Source organism: Camelus dromedarius, chromosome 13 (genome assembly GCF_036321535.1).
Source record: "Camelus dromedarius isolate mCamDro1 chromosome 13, mCamDro1.pat, whole genome shotgun sequence".
Classification (NCBI taxonomy): domain Eukaryota; kingdom Metazoa; phylum Chordata; class Mammalia; order Artiodactyla; family Camelidae; genus Camelus; species Camelus dromedarius.
This window is the reverse complement of record NC_087448.1, coordinates 20,669,168-20,686,111: the sequence shown is the minus strand read 5'-3', so window position 1 is coordinate 20,686,111 and position 16,944 is coordinate 20,669,168. Positions and strand designations below refer to the sequence as shown.

Here is a 16,944-nt window from a genome sequence, read left to right as displayed (position 1 = left end):
ATCATTGTCATTTACATTTTACAAGTGAGAAAATCAAGGAGCTATAAGGTTAATAACTTGGTCAAGTTCACACAGCTAGCCAGAGCTAGTATGAGAATTGATACAGTGTGAATCTAGACATGAAACTCTTAACCACTTCAGTAATTCTTGATCAAACATAATTAGTTTATTGTCAGTCCTCGTCAATCATTATTTTATCCCTGGCCTACTTGGAGCACATTTTAAATTATTCTGCTAAAATTCCTTGGCATAATTTAAAATATCTATACACTGAATGAAAAAAAAAAAAACTTAGACAAATATCCTATATAATTTTGAGAATTTTACATCATTTGTACAATGCAAACGTTTGAGATATTTTAATGACTCTGTAATAAAGATTCTATTTGAGCTTTATTAGAGGAATTTAGAGTTAATCTCATTCACAGATTGGCAAACTACCTCCCACGGGCAAGGTCAGTCCTCTTGCCTGTTTTTATGCCACCTGTGTGCTAAGAATTTTTTTTTTATTTTTTAATAGTTAAAAAAATCAAAAGATATTATTCTGTGACATGTAAAAATTACATACAATTCAAATGTCAGAGTCTATGAATAAAGTTCTAAATTTTGTCAAAACAAATTTTTGGAAATTTGTTTTCTCTCTTGTTTTATACATAGCTACATAATACACATCTATACACAATATCTACATAATGTCCAAGATTTTACATCTTAGCCCACAGAGCCTAAAACACTTATTATCTGGCCTATTACAGAAAAATTTTTCCTACTACTTGATTTTAGTCCAGCAGTCTCATTTTAGGTATGAAAATTGAGACTCAATGGAATTAAGAGCTTTGCCTAGCATCACAGAATTAGTTAGAGGAGAACTGAACCCAGATTCAAGACTTTCTGACCATAGGTTTGTTGCTGTGGACCCAATAGATGATCCCAAAGACTCTGAACTCTGTAGTATCATGAGGCTGTGTTGTGAGAAACCAAGCAGAGCTCTCATCCAGCTTTTAACTTCCTTTCAAAAATAAGCTGAGAATTTACAACATGGCATCATGATTATTCAGAAAGAACTGCAGCCACCTAGAGCCTTATGAAGAGGGGAACGTGCCTTGTACAATCTCTAAAATGAATATTTGAATTTCAGCAGGACTGAAATAAAATGGAAAGTAATCACAATTTACCCAGAAGATTAAGTTCAATTACACTTAAATTGTTTGGGATTAGAGACAGTTAGTGACGGTGTGCTAAGTGACGCAGATAAATGAAGAAAACGAAATAATTTTTATGGTTCTGTCAACTCAAAGGTTGAACTAAATACCAAATGTGGCATTGGGGTTTTAAGAGATAACCAGAACACTGACAGAGATGCCTACAAGCAGAGGTAAAATAAAACTTTCTAAAACAGTCCAATTTTTGACTAACTACCAAATAATACTCATTCTTGTCTTACTATTGATTACTAAACATAATCTTCCTTTACCTCTTGGGAAAAAGGAAAAGTTAAATCTTTTGTCACTCGTAATGGAGAAGATGAATTGCTTCCTTTTCACTCAGAAATATGATTATTGAAGCAAAAGAGCTTAAGCATTTCAATTTAAAGTGTACATTGTATCCTTATATCACATGCTGTTTTTCCTTTTTTCAGGCCATTTTTTTTCTATTTTCAATTTATTTTCAGAAATGAATATTTTGCCAGGTTTTAAATATAGTCTCCTGGCTTGAGGGAAAATGTGCAGATATTAGAGATATCACATGTGGTTTATACTTTCCTACATCAATTATGTCTAAAACCCAGTTTACATTCAATTTTCAATAAATCTTCCCTGAAGATAAAGTTTACCAGTTAAATACAATCATAGGCTTAATTTTTAATTCTATAAAATGCAGCCATCAATTAAAGATGAATGATGAATTTCAAGTCTATATTTTCCATCCTAAACTCTCCCTGAACTCTGTATTTCCATGTCCAACAATCTACCCAGAATAGGTAAATAGGCATCTCAGGTTACCATGTTCAAATCACAACTCTAAAACCTAACACTTGCTTGCTCCAGCCTTCCCTTTTCAATAAAAGACACCACCATCAAGCTGGTTGATAAAGAAAACAAACACAACCCTTATTTTTCCTTTCCTTCGCTCCTAAATCTGCTTCAATACAGAGTTCTGCTGGACACCAAAAATTTACCACCCATCTCTCCACTTCTGCCCACCTCTACTACTTACCACCACGATCCAAGATACCACCACATCTTTTCCAAACTCTGCAGGGTCACCTCCTTGCCTTCTACTTTCCCTGCAGTAATTCATTCTCACTAAATAAGCCAAAAGCGCTATTTAAACCACTTGGATCATATCACTTGCCTGCTTAAACTCTCTGTTGTACTTGAAATAAAATCCAAACTCCTTCTATGGGTTTTAAGGTTCTCTGGTTTCTCCCTGCCTCTCTAAGTTCAGATATGCCTATGATCAGATGCCAGTCATTCCGGCCTTCTTTCTAGGACTTAAACATCTCATGTACATTTATAAATCAGGATGCTTTGTACTTGATGATTTATTTGCCAGCATCTCTCTTCATTCTAATCTTCAAATAATTGTCTCATAACATTTTTCATTTACTTCATGTTTCTCCTCTTCAGAGGTAACTTCCATGAACACCCCAAAAAAAGAGATACCAGCTTCTTCTTCATTTGACTTCATTCATAGCTCTTCTTTCTCCAAGTTTATCTTAATTTTTTTTGTTTAGTTTTTCATAATCCCTTATAGAATGTAAATTCAGATGAACAGAGATCTAGTCTGTTCTGTACAGTTTGGAACCTCTGCGTAAGTGCCTGGCATACAGTATGTGATCAATAATTATATGCTGAAGCAATCAAAATAAAATTTCCATCACCCTTTGTCGTTTTTCTATAATTTTGTTCTTGTTTTCTGAATTAGACATGATTGAGATATATCTCCCTGACACCAGTGCTTTTGCCTCCTTGAAATGTCTTGAGCTACATGGTACATACACCACTTACAACTGTATTAGTCTTGAAGAATGCACTATTATAAAGTCTGTGGTCAGAATATTTCTCAATCATGGTTTAAAAGCCTACATAAAGTGGACTGAAATTTCTCTTCTTAAAATATGTCATGCCAGTTTAAGATATTATGAACTAAAAACCATGCATTTATAAAAGAAATTAATTCTGTTTCCAGTTATGAATTTGATTGCTCATCAAGTGTGTAAATTGGGCTTGCAGGGACAAAAATGTAATGAGTACCATATTAGTTATCCATGAAAAAATGCTGGGAAAAGTGTTCTATATTAAACAAACCTTGTGGCATGAATAGTTTGGGGCTGGCTATAAGTGATGTCATGCTTATGCAAATAATGTTCAAAAGTACTCTGATCTGACTTTCTTCTTGAGTTAATGTTATAAATTTAAAGTTATAATAGTAACATGACATCCCATGTAATTCATTTCTTAGGGGTTATTACTGTTTCCAGCTGCTAAGTTTCTTGGCTTCAAGTCTTATCCCTTGTAATATTATACCGTAAGATATAATACCCTCCTGGAATACTCTGCTGGTAATGTCTTACTGTCTAATTATAACAAATACTATCTGTAACATAAAATATAATTGCTAGAATGCTGACCATTCTGGTGAAAAACACAAATGCCATCCAGAATTTCGTTGAAAAATAAAAATTTAACATTTTCTGACCCCTCTGCTATAATAATAATAATAATAATAATAATAATAATAATAATAATAATAATAATAATAATAATAATAATAATGTTAAGCCCTCTCATTAAAGCATATATAGAGACACAAGAACACATTTAGTCATTCAGGAAACAGAGGGATTAACAGCATTAAACTCTTTGCTTTAGTGATTTCATTCCCTTTAGATTTACCTGATAATGAGGTAAGCCAGGTTAGATCTATTATTGAGGAACCTTGAAAAGTTCACTAACATGATTTCCAACTCAGTGATGACAAAATCATACTCAAACATTTGCTGTATGGCCAGCAAAACCCAAACCTATGCAAAATATATCCAATTAAGTCAAGTTAACTGCTACTAAGTTGCTACTTTAGCAGATTAGCTACAAAAATTATCTAACTGAACAGAAATTAGCAAATAATTATTATAAGATACCATGGCATATATTATATAACAAAATATTTTAGATACAGTAATAGTTTAGTCATGAAAGATTATTTAAATTATCTAAAATAATTAATTTAATACATAAAAATGCCTGGACTAAATCATGTGAATTTGACAATAATGTATAGGCAATATCATTGTTTCAAATTCATTTACCATTTTGTAATCCTATTAATTTATAGAAGTGGCAAAAATTTCCACATATATACTCATAATACTATTCAAATCATATTCCTATCATAATAATGAGCATAGCTTTTTGTACCATGTGCAAGTTAAAAAGGTACAGATTTAAAAAAGAAAATGACACAGAAATGTCACAGAATCTGGTAAGAGCCATTATTGTTTACGGTAATAGTGGCCCTTTTCTACTCATCCTCCTTTCCTGGGAAGTAGAGAGACTGCTTCTCTGATAGCATTACGGACTGATCATTTATCATCTACATTTGAGGCACTTCTCATTTTTTTTTTTACTATCTACTGACTTTTTCTATTGATATGCTGCAGCTAAATATGTTTCCTTTCTGTATTCTTCTGCCAAGAAAAGAAATGGAGTCAGAGACAAAGGGAGAAAGGCATAGAAGTTAGTAAATGTATGGCTTTGCTTCCTGCTTGTTAAACCTTTGGACTTGTAAATCTGGAACACGTTACTAGGTAATTGAATATTAGGTTTTGCTAAATAAGAAATGGCTAGGGGGTTATTAGCTTTACTATAAATTTTTTAAAGTATATCTAATATATTTAAGCTTCTGTTATCTAAGCTATGTATACTATGAACAACACAAATCAAAGCTAAGTACCTAGAGACAATTATTTTGAAATTCTTATACCATAAAAATTTTTATTCAATTTGCTAAATTTATATTTGATTTCTCAAATCACTAACACTGAACATTATCAGTTATTTATTCATTAAGGTAAAAACCAGTTTGCTTCGTTTTGGAATGATTAGTCAGGAAACTGTTCCAAAATAGCGGACCATTTTACAGATGAAGAAATGAAAGTAAAACTAGCAAAGTAAGGAAAGTTTCGGTTTCATTTTAAAACATTTTTTTAAGATTTACAACTCTTTGCACAAGAAATAAAGCTTATGTGACAACTGCACTTATCCAAATGGCCAAACTCTAGATTACTTAAAAGAAACAAAATTTTAAATGATGTGATGGCATCATATCATTTAAAAATTGCCAATGATGTACTATTCTACAAGAACAACGATGTATGTATCTCATCTTTGTAGGTCATACGCTCTTTGAGGTTAGAACTGCCCCTTTTTTCCCCCCAAAAGAGCCTCTACAATATTTTTCATGTAACAAGTGCTCAATTATTGTTGCCAATTGAATATTTCGGTTCTATCTCATTCAAATTCTTTAAACTATTAGACGATTCTCCTGTAAGTTTTGTGCAAAGTTCAAGTAGGAAATATAATTATTTTTCAAGTAAGCAATATAGTATATATTTTGTAAGTAAATGGAAAGAGGAGAGTTATTAATTTGACAGTTGAGGTCTAAGCCAATAAACTGAAATTGCCAGTCAACTGGGGCCAAAGGGTGATACTGGGCTTTAATAATCTAAGATGATTTCTTCAGTAGTCTGTTTTGTTATAAAATTGTAGTTTCTAAACGCTTAATCTGTTATTATCTTAACTGTTTAATTTTTTTCTGAAACCCAATCAAATTTTGATAGGCCACAACAGAGTCAATATTGATTCAGGTTTCAGGATTATTCTGTTTGTAATAAGTGTTTTCATGAAACCATTCAGTGACATTTCTTTCACTTTCAAAACCAAGAAGAAAGTCCTGCATATCCTGTTTGTTACTTTTTATAATCATATTTTGGTGACTTTATAGATGAAAGAAAATGCCAGGGGAATTATATGAAACATTTAATTTAACCTTTTTTTTTTTATAGTTCAGGGCCACATGAAGGAAATCATATAACAGTAATTTTGAGTATGCATTTACTATGTCTGTTGATATCATAGAGAGTTTATCTTTTAAAAATTAAATCATATGTTACACTTGAAATAGATTAAGAAAGAAAATGAACCAAAAGTGAATACAAGCTAAAATTAAATTTTTAGCACATTTTATATTTCCATTTTTCTTTAAATAAGCATACAAATAAAAATAGTATTTATAAATTAGCTAGCAGAAGAATTGAATTAGAAACCACTCCACTTAATATTCTACCAACACATTAAAACACACACTTCCCTATTCACCAGTGCAAATTCATCCAACTCTCTGTACGTACCAAACACATTTATTAGCAACCTGGAAAAAGCTAAATAAGCAAACTGTCCTTGGAATCACCAATATAATTTTAACACTATTAACATGCCTCACAGTTCTAATTACATTTGATGTAAATACTGTTAAGAACAGAATCCTGTTATAGTAATGTTAGATCAGCTATTCCAGCTTCCTCCTGGGTAAACATGTAAAAATGGTTAAACAATACATTTCTATGGCAACAACTTAAATTCTAGGATATTCTTAGTTACACCAGCAGCCACAGAACCTACTACTTTCTTTAAAGCAATGGAACTAAACAAGATTTCTTCTTTCCTCCTTTTCTATCTGGCACAACTGAAATCTCTCTTTGGTGAATTCAGGGATGATTTAACTGGAAACAAGGTATCTCAACTAAAGCACATGGCAACTTCAGTTATATGAGCATTTAATAAAGACAAAACAAAAACAAGAAGTACTTCTAAATGAAAGGTATATGGTGATATCACATATATTATGTATCCTGCAAACTAAACCAATAAATATATATATATACACACACATATATAAACTATATGATATATTTACATATATAATTGTGATAGGGATACTTTATCAAAATAAATAAAATATTATCTAAATAATAAATATTGTTTTCTGTGAAATCATTGGATATCTTTTCTATATAGATTTTTAACATGCATTATTATGCATTAAAATATTTGATGGTCCAAATATTTTAGAATCAATATATAAATAATTTAATGATTTGAATTTATATAATTCATAAATTCATATAGCACATTGATTTTTTTTCTTTATATTAAGTCTTCTTTTACACTCCTGGAGAACCCACTAAAGTTATCTCCTCAAAATATGGGACAATTTTCTTATCTTGTAAGACTTAAGGGCCACCAGTACATACTCAATTAAGAAGATAAAACCAGGGTCTTTAATTTATCTGTATTTTTACAGATATGTATGTCTGTGTGTGTGTGTGTGTGTGTGTGTGTGTGTGTGTGTATATATATATATATATATATATATATATATTTTTTTTTTTTAAGAATAGCTTTCTTTAAGAAGTTACCAGGTAAATATATATGACTACTCCATTCAAAGAGTAAGGTTTTGGAGTATGAGAAAAATTGGGTTTAAATACAGCTCCACTATTTACCAAGGATGGTCTAAGTTCCTGCTTGTTCTCCCTAAGCCTCAATTTTCTTATTAGTATAATGGAAATAACAATTTCTTATTAAATTATTCTGTAGTTGTGCTAATTAAGTTAAATAATTATATAAAACACTTAGCACATGCCTGGCAGAAAATGACCACTCAAAAAAGCATCGAAGCTAATATTTTAAAAATAAATTTACCCCTTTAACCTTGCCTAATGTAATTTCTTTTTAATTGGTATGAAGGAAAGTTCATGACCCAGTACACACCTTCTACCAGAAGTTCAATTTTCCTTGACTTAAATCAATCATGTATCAGTTCTAAAAATTACCATCATGCCTCACTAGATATTTTTTCAAAAGTCACTTTCCACCAGAAACACAGGACACCTGTAATCTTTTCTCTTTTTTCTTAAGGTCATAATATCATTTACTATATTACTCTTCCCTTTCCCCAACATTTCCATCACAAATCTGTTGATTTCCTAAGGGGAACCCAGTTGTCTTCCCATAAAAAGAATTAAGGCCTTCATATGAAAAATGAATAAATAAATAGCAACTTAAGAGTATTTGTCAGAGGACAGTAGGTTACAGTTTTACTACTATGAAATGCAGTCCACAAACAAAAGAATCAAGAGAGAAAATGATGAATGGCCTTAGGAATAGTCATGGTTTATAATAAAGATTTTATTTTTTTTTAAAAAGCATTAAAATAAATAATACATACTCCAGAACATCACCGTTCTGGGAAATTACTTCTGTCTAGAATATGAGTTCTAGAAGGCAAATCTTAAAACTGCTCTGTGGGCTTTCATTAGCTGATTTACAATCTAGTAATTTCTTTCTTTCTTTCATTCTTTTTTTTTTTTTTTAACCTGTGGTCTGCAGTTTTTTAACATACTTCTCCAGAATGGATATGTGGTGGAATGCAGACCCCATCAACTTGTGTAGTTTTGCTTGCTTTTTGTCCCTTAACTGCTGATAACATAGACTGCTTAGCAATCCCAGAGGAATATGATTGAGGCCAGAGTTACATTGGCTCATAAAATTCAAACAGTTCAATGCTTTTCTTGTTAATTACTGGGCCACAACCAGAAATCCAAATGATGGGAGAGAAACACTTCTTTAGGATAATGATTGATTTCCATAAAGACGAGTGCTTTAACAAATTTCAATATGCAGTTGCCGGGGCGGGGAGGGTAGGTGGGCACTAATTAGTTTTACCGTTTTCGGCAGATGTTGAATTCAAAACGCCAGCAGCATCTCAAATGCCAGTCATTAGGGCTGTCTTTCATCGAAGAGTGCTGACCAATGAAACCTCCACTGTTTAATGAGACCGATCTAGGCAGAGTCAATTAAATCAAATCTCTACTAACATTCTTAACATATCTGCAATGTGTGCAGCAGCAGCAGAAGCGGCAGCGAGGGATTTCCAGAATTAATAAAGGGATTCACTGCCGCATAAGGAGAGGAGGAAAAGGGAGGTGGGGAAGGAGGTGTGCTGGGGGAAAACCTTACTCAACCGCAGGGGAAAGCTGGAAAAGTCCGGGCGGGAATGAGGGGGATGGGGAGCTACGTAACCCGCAAAAAACTAAGTAAGAAGATTACAGAAAGAGCCTTAATGTAGCTCTGGAAGACATCCAACCCGGACCGCCCCCCTCCCGCGTCCTTTCCACCGCAAATCCAATTTACCAGTTGCAAATATGAAGCTGGAAAAATGTAAGGACCCAGAGTTGAAAACATTTTCACTTTAATACTGAAAAAATATGCCATTATAAAATCCTCGAATAGAATTAGTAAATTCCACGTGCTTCCTCGGTTCTTTTTTCCTACTTTATAAGTAAGATTTACACCAGCACAGAATTGCTACCATAGGATCGCAGCCTAAGCACTAGAGTGACATTAATTGGTCATGCTTAACTGCCTCAAAATCTTTTTTTAATAATTACACTGATACTATAATAGAAATCATGGGTACTTATTTTACATTCAGATGGAAGGCATTATTGGATATGTATAGAAAAATATTCCCCCTCCAAAAAAAAACAAAAACAAAAACAAAACATCACCATCAAAATAAAAGAACCCAAAACAACCCATAAAAACTTCGCTCAACAAAATACATTTTTAACTCATAAAATGGACTGATGACTAGCCATGCAAATGTCTTAAATAAAACCTTTACATTATTTTTTTTTTTCACAGTAAACGTACGCTCTGAACTGCCTACCGATCACAAATAATGGCGAAATGGCACTTTCTGATTATACTGTATTTTGTTTCTAGAAAGTTTGATACGATGGGACTTATCAGGTAAGAAGGATAGCTGTGGGAGCTGTGAACGTGACGGCGTCCCCAGTCGCCGGGAGGGCAGCGTCCCTGGAACGCGTGGATTCCATGCGAGCCATGCAGCACTTTTTGTTTTTGTCAGAAGTCAAAGTTACTTATTTACAATACATTCATGCCTTCGTGCAACAGCCCATCCCTGCGTAGCCAACAGGGAGCCATCACGCCCCCCTCGTCACGGGGCTAATCCACAGGGGAAAAATAGATATCTATCTCTCTATATAGATGTGGGTATATGTATATATGTATAGGACCACGGCAGCCATCCCCTCCGGCCCCTCCTCCGAGGGGGAAGGGCACAGTCACTTCTCAGCCCAGGGCCCCTGCTGGGCTTTTGTCAAAAGGGGCTGCAGCGAAATGCGATTTGGCAGCGCTTTCCCTGCTCACCACAATCTGCTCTTTGTATTTAGAACGGAGCTAAGGGGTCAGACCCTCTCAGCTGATCGAGTTCATAGTTATTTATTTACTTATGTCCATCAAGCCTTGGGGGCGCTGGACTTGGGTCTGGGCTCCTCTGACCTCTGGGATTCCGGCGGCGGAGTGGGGAGATGGAGGGGCATTGCCATCCCCCCTCTACTGCACTACCAGTTTGGGGTCTTAGTCTGAGAGAGAGTGGGAGCCACAGTCATACACTCTGTGGGCCGCATCTGCGTTGTAAGGCCCATTGTGCCAGTAGGAAGAATCACAGACTGTCTGTAGGGAATTAATTTCGGACGCCGAGGAGTTGGCGTCCCTTCTCTTAGACCGCTTTCGATTCCTCAGGATAAACACGAGCATGCCCACCACAGTGAAGGCGGAGGTGACAAACACCAGCAGCAGTCCTGGGACCAACACGGAGATGGACACCCTGCTGGTGTCTAGGTAGGAGTTGGAGTGCGTCCCGGTCTCCGCCAACCCAGTGCTGTTTTTACTGTGCGAAGTTAACGTAGGCGAGATCCTCGCATACAGCTGGGGGCAGATCTCGTCATTGGAGAGAAGCATGAAATCCTTCCTAAAGAAGTTCACTGGCGTCTCACACTTGAGGTCGCTCATCAGCACTTCGGAACCCAGGCGTTCTGCCCATTGCTTGAAAGGCACAATGGTGCAGGAGCACTCCCAAGGGTTTCCGTGCAGGTCTATCTGGATGATGGAAGTTAACTGATCCAGCACCCCTGCCACCGGAAGGTACATGAAGTAATTGTTGTGCAGGCTGAGCTTAGAGAGAGAGACCCCAGCGAAAACGTCCACGGGTAGGGACCTCAGCAAGTTGTTGTTGAGAATGAGGATCCTCAGTTTGGGCATGGCATTGAAGGTGCCAGGAAGGATGAGCTGGATCGCGTTGTACTCCACGTTCAGATACTCAAGGTTTTGCAACCCGGCGAATTTCTCCCGGGACAGCGTGTCCAGGTAGTTACTATCCATATACAGCCACCTGAGGTCCAAAAGGTTCTTAAAAGTGTTGTTCTCTACGGTGGCGATGTTGTTGTTGCCCAGATCCAACAGAATGAGATTCTTGTAATCCACAAAGTGCGATTTCCGTATACTATGTATCTTGTTATCTCGCAGGAAAAGCTCCTGCACGTTGGAGAGCTTGGGCTTCAAATCAGCCAAGCTGCTCACGTTCCGATTGTTGCAGTTCATCTTTAAACCTGACCCTGGGATGTGGTCGCAGCTGCAGCCCCCAGGGCAGGGCAAGCCGTTGGCTGGGGGTTTGTTTCTGGAGCTGCCGGTAGCTATCGCTGCCGTGGGTCTGATTTTGATCTGCCAGTTGCCCGGGATCTTTGTACCTCCGTTTGGAGCCGACCCTGGGGTGGCATGATCTTCTTGCCCATTTGTCTTGAAAGGAGTTGGCAGGGGGCCAGGAGCGAAGGTTTCTTCTTGGGCTGGGGGCGCCGGGAGACTAGAATCCACTCTGTTTTTCAAAGGACATAAGTCCTGTTCTGTAGTTTCATTGAGGTCTTTGCCCTGAAGTCTGGTGGGGGCTTCGCAGACCACTCGGCCGATCAGGGCATTTTTGGGAATGTTTTCGAGCCATTCTTTCAGGGAGAGCAGATCACAGGTGCAGTCCCACGGGTTATCCTCTAGCAGGATCTCAGCAATGCCAGGGATTTGCTCCAAGACCTCCTCATAAGGCAGCGTTTTCAGCCTGTTTCCTCGGAGGTCGAGGTGGGTGATGGGCACATATTGGAACACGTTGGCAGGTAAGGTGCTGATAAGATTGTCATTTAAAATGAGTACTTCCAGCTTGTTCAAGTCCTGGAAGGCCCCCGGGTCTATATCTCGTAGTAAATTAAAATCAGCCTGGAGGTATTCCAGATCGTCCAGTCCCAGAAAAGTCTGCTTTCGGAAAGACTTGATCTTGTTGTTGTTGATGTGCAGCCTTTTCACCAGCTGCAGCCCCAGAAAAGCCCCAGGAACGATTTCATGCAAGCCATTGTTTTCCATGTGCAAACTAACCGCATTATAAAAGTTAGCGAACTCATTAGGGAAAAGTCGAGTGAGGGAATTACCATGCAGAAATAGATGGTAAAACTGGGAAGTCGGGGCAGTGAAACGCTGCAGACTTGTAAAGCCCTTTTTTTCACAGTCTACGTGTAGGTCCCCTTCTATCTCATTGCAGGAACAGATCTTCTCTTTGCAAACGTCCCCTGTAACGTTTCCAGCGGCAAAACAAAGAGACGTCTCCAGCAAAAGAATCCAAAGCAGCATTTTTAAAGCGAGCAATTCATCCCCGATCTCATCACAAAGTAACAGCGACCATCCTGCTCGCCATAGACACAATTCAAGTTCATTTAGTGCTCCAATGTCCGAACTCAGGGAAGGAGAAGAAAAGGGTTTGGGGGGGTGGGGGTGGATTCCTTCCTCCCTAACCCCCCCGCACTGCAACAACCCAGGCGCCAGTCAATAATTATATCTACAAACTATCCAGGCACGTAGTGCAAGGCAAGCAAAAAAAAAAAAAAAAAAGTAGAAAAAATACCCCTCTCCCCCTCAGCCCTTTAAAATAACGAAAAAGAAGTTAAATATATACATATAAATGTAAAGTGCACCCTTACAGAATCTCGTCTAGTGTTTCTCACTAATCAGGATGGGAACAATGCTAGTAATTAGAAGCAAGTGCATGTTAGGGAAACAAGCAGAGGGTTTGCAGCCTAGAACAGGCGCACTGCCTGTGCATGGCTGTGCGTCGGACTGACCTTGCCTCTCTGATACAAAGCAGGGTTTTCCGCGGCTTCTGTCGTTGAGGCTGCTGATGGAGTTCTTGCTGTGGCTGCGGGTTGCCCAGAAGTACCCCCGAGGTGCTGTCCAGTCCCCCCGGTGCTGAAATCACGCCCGACCGAAGGACTCACGCTGCCGAGCCAATGGCGCTGGAAAATTTCCGCAATCGCTGCGTTTTGTGGCTGTCCATCCTTTTCCTTTCCTCCTCTTCGGTCCTCTTCAGCCTTTTTTCTGGGTTCTGGCTCTCGGATACTAGCTCTTCTTTTCTTGTTCTCCTTCTCTTTCTCCTGCTCTTTCGGAATTACGTGGAGGGGGCGGAGGGCGGGGGGCGAGTTGTCTGAGGGAGGGAGAGAGAGCGCGAGAATGGGGAGGGGGGAAAAAGAGAGTTGCTAAGAAGCTCTGCTCGTTCCAGCCTGGTGCACTCTGAAAGATCTGACACCCTCTGCTGATCTGCAGTAGCAAAATCCATCTGGTGAGGGAATGCTGAAGGAAAAAAAAAATCAATCCACGTACAGGGCAAGCGTTAAAAATGTGGGCATTAAAGGCTGTCGATCCACAAATACGCCTATTTTAAAAGGATTATTTAATTCTTTCTGCCTGCTGAAAACTTTACCCTTTCCTTTCCTTAACGACCTCACAGCCCCTACTAGCTCCAGCGTTTGGAAAGAGTGCTTTTAAAACATTTATTTCCCGATGGCTTGAATAAAATTAGTGTCAGGGTGTCAAGCGAACAGCAATTTGAGGTAATTATACGGCACGCCATTTTCATCGGTGCTTTAAATGCATTTCTTCCGTCTCTGCAGTACAGTGTTTTATGCTATTTGATGTCTTTAAAACCTTTTTTCCCCCTTTTTGCATGTTCAAAGTGGCTATTGGAACATATATTCATATCGTATATGTTTTATATAATAAAAAAGGGTAGGAATTTTTTGCTGCTAGGTATGTAATTTAGGTACATACTTTTCTTTTTTAAACTTGGTATAGAATTTTGGTCAATTTCGTCTTTGAGAGTTAGGTTTCTCTGATGATATTTCTTGAATGTTACTTAAGTCTGCATGGTGAAAACACAATACACGCTTGCGTCTTTGATTCCAGACCCGAGAGCGTTCACTGAGAACCGGAAAAGGAGGGAGGGGGCAGGGGAAAAATCCCAACGTGATTCGTGAATGCTCTTAAATACCCACTGGCAGACTGGTGCGCCCACACCACGCACACACACATACACACACACTCACCCTCACACACTCACACACACTCACAAAGTTAATACATCTGTCCGGACAAATTTAAAATGCATACAAGTAAATAACCAGTTGCATTTCGAGAGAGGACGATAGAAATCTCCAATCTCTAAGGCTCTGTGCAAACCTCATCTGCAGATAGTGGCCAGTTCCTCTTTGCTGGGTCAATGGTGCTGACAGAGCACAGTGCTCAGGCTTTTCCCTGCGAAGGAATCACCTGGTTTTACAAACTTAGATGGAGCTTATAAAAACCAAGTTCTACAAACATCTGGGAGGGGAGAGAATGCAGCTTCTCAGAAGGCTGTTTAGCTGACTTACCAGAGTCAATACCTTTTCCATCAATACGTTCTAAAAAACGTCTACACCATTTCAGGGTTTGGTATTCACAGGGGTTTTCAAAAAAAAAAAAAATGTTGTTTGGTCCTTTCTTCAGTCTAAGCAGAGATCATATGTTCACATCAGTTTCCCTTTTAATTAGGTCTTACACAAATTGTACAGCTGTTACAAGTCTGCTAACAAGCTGCATAAAAGATCAAATATTCAAAGAAGTGTGCATTTTGAAAAGGCTGGAGAGTGAAAGATTTGGGGGAAGGAATGTTGTTGGGAAAATTCAGGGAAATATGGAGATTTCTTTTTTTGGGTCCAGAAGCTAATTATTGGGGGAAAGAGAGGTAGCTTTCATATCTATAAGTGACATTTGCAAATAACAAATGTGCTGTCCTCCTCCTTCTGTGAAATTCAGTGGCGAGGGGGGGCCTGCATATGGATGGAAGTTCACCTTGGTATGGTATGTATGTGTGTGTATGTGTGTGTGTGTGAGTGAGAGAGAAAGAGAGAGAGGGAGAGAGAGAGAGTTTGAGAGGCCTTTTTCAGACAACCTATTACACGTCTAAAACAATTCTGTTCTTATTTAATTTAACCCATTACCAGGTGTAGAAAGAGGGAATTGAGCTTAATCAATTTAAAACCATTTCACTAAAATAATGTCATGCAGTTGAGAACTGCAGAGTGGAGTTAAACTGAAGGGAAGGATATTTCTGTTTCTTTGTAATAGGACTCAGGTCTGAAATGTCTTGTCCCCAGAAACCACTCTGAGAAAGGAGGGCAGATTCCTGCAGTGTCTGTGGTTGCTGGGGTAGGCAAGACTCTGAAGGAGAGAGAGAAAAATGCTGGCTCTTCAGGAAGAACAATATTGATGGCAATTATGAAAAATCACACTTTAAGTTAGTTGGTTACTAAGCTTGCTGAATAAATACTTTATGGAAAGAGACCCAAAGAAAGTATTTGAGTTGACTTTAAATAAACAGAATTGAGGGTAACAAGAACTTGATATTCAGATTTCATCTCCCTCCCTCACCCATTAAATAAATCTCTCTTCCTATTGCTTCTTTCCTCTAAAAGCATCAATCACATCAAAAAATTTACCAAAGCATTTTCCTATTTCGTTATGCTACAAAATTTTTTCCCAATTCTACCCTACTCTAATAGTTTATTATCTCTGCACACTAAGAAAAGGCTGTGGTACTGCCCAGATGAGCAACCAAACCAAAGAAAATATTGAGGTTATATCACATCTATGAAGATATCCACTATCAAACTGTAAGCAAACAACAGAGACACACACACATACAGTTCTATGGAAAATGCACCATCATTAATGAGTTAACAAAATTCTTCTTAATATGAATATTATGAATATATTTTCATAATAAATATATTTCAGAGAAATAAAGCAGTCTAGAAAAGCACACCTACTCCTCCAAAGACTAACTCTTCAAGTATAATAGCACATTTCTTGGCGGGAAATAAAAATTATATGAATGTGTATGTGATCTAAATATTTCTGATGCCTTAGGGGAACATTTCTTAGGCATAAACTCTTCTTAAAAGGGTTCTAGTATATCTATTTGAGCTCAAGTGAACTACTTCAACTGCTTTGCCTCTCATAACAGATGATCTCAAGAGCCAGTGATAAAGGACACACCAGATGATAGTAAGAATAGATAATACTTGCTCAAGGCTGTAGTTTCATTTCTAGGCTATGGCCAGAAGTACTTCATTTGCACCATTAAATGTTCATATTTTCTTATTCTTCCTCAAACAGGTTCATCTTTCAAGTGACACAAGTTAGATATAAACAGCACAAAAGCCATTCAGATTTAGAAAGGGGTTATCAGTTAATCAGCTATTTTTTCACAAATGGCATCAAATTTCCATATGTTTCCATATGTGCACTGTATATTTAAGATAAAAATCTAGAACTTAAGAAAACATTAACAATATATTTTTATTCTTCAGTTTATTGACTCCCCACAATAATTTTTTAAAGACTTCAATTTTGATTTTTAATTACAAAAGTAATTTTTTTATTTAAGAAATAACAAATATGTGTATAAGAAGTCTGTCTTTAGTCTTTCCTCATCCACACTGCTTTTTATTCCAGAGGGAAATACTGATAACTTGTTGATATATAGTGATATTTTCCATATCCTATTTTATAAATGTGGAAACTGAAATCGAGGAATATTGAGTTATATATCAAGATTAAATAATATCTGTTGACTTTTCCAAAGATAACAAAGCTATATACTCAC

At 37.3% G+C, this 16,944-nt stretch overlaps 1 protein-coding gene across 1 annotated transcript; it reads right to left on the bottom strand.

The window, feature by feature from the left end:
- Nucleotides 1-7,203: 7,203 nt before the first annotated feature.
- On the bottom strand, nt 7,204-13,630 carry SLITRK1 (SLIT and NTRK like family member 1). The gene is made up of 2 exons (XM_010984204.3): nt 13,088-13,630; nt 7,204-12,652 (listed from the first exon to the last, which is right to left on the bottom strand). Exon 2 carries the CDS (start codon nt 12,597-12,599, stop codon nt 10,509-10,511), a length of 2,091 nt encoding a protein of 696 aa, XP_010982506.1. The 5' UTR covers nt 12,600-12,652; nt 13,088-13,630; the 3' UTR covers nt 7,204-10,508.
- Between the last annotated feature and the right edge of the window lie 3,314 nt (nt 13,631-16,944).

Coding starts and splice junctions, on each gene's coding strand:
- SLITRK1 (XM_010984204.3), bottom strand. CDS start 12,599: ATGCTGCTTTGGATTCTTTTGCTGGAGACGTCTCTTTGTTTTGCCGCT.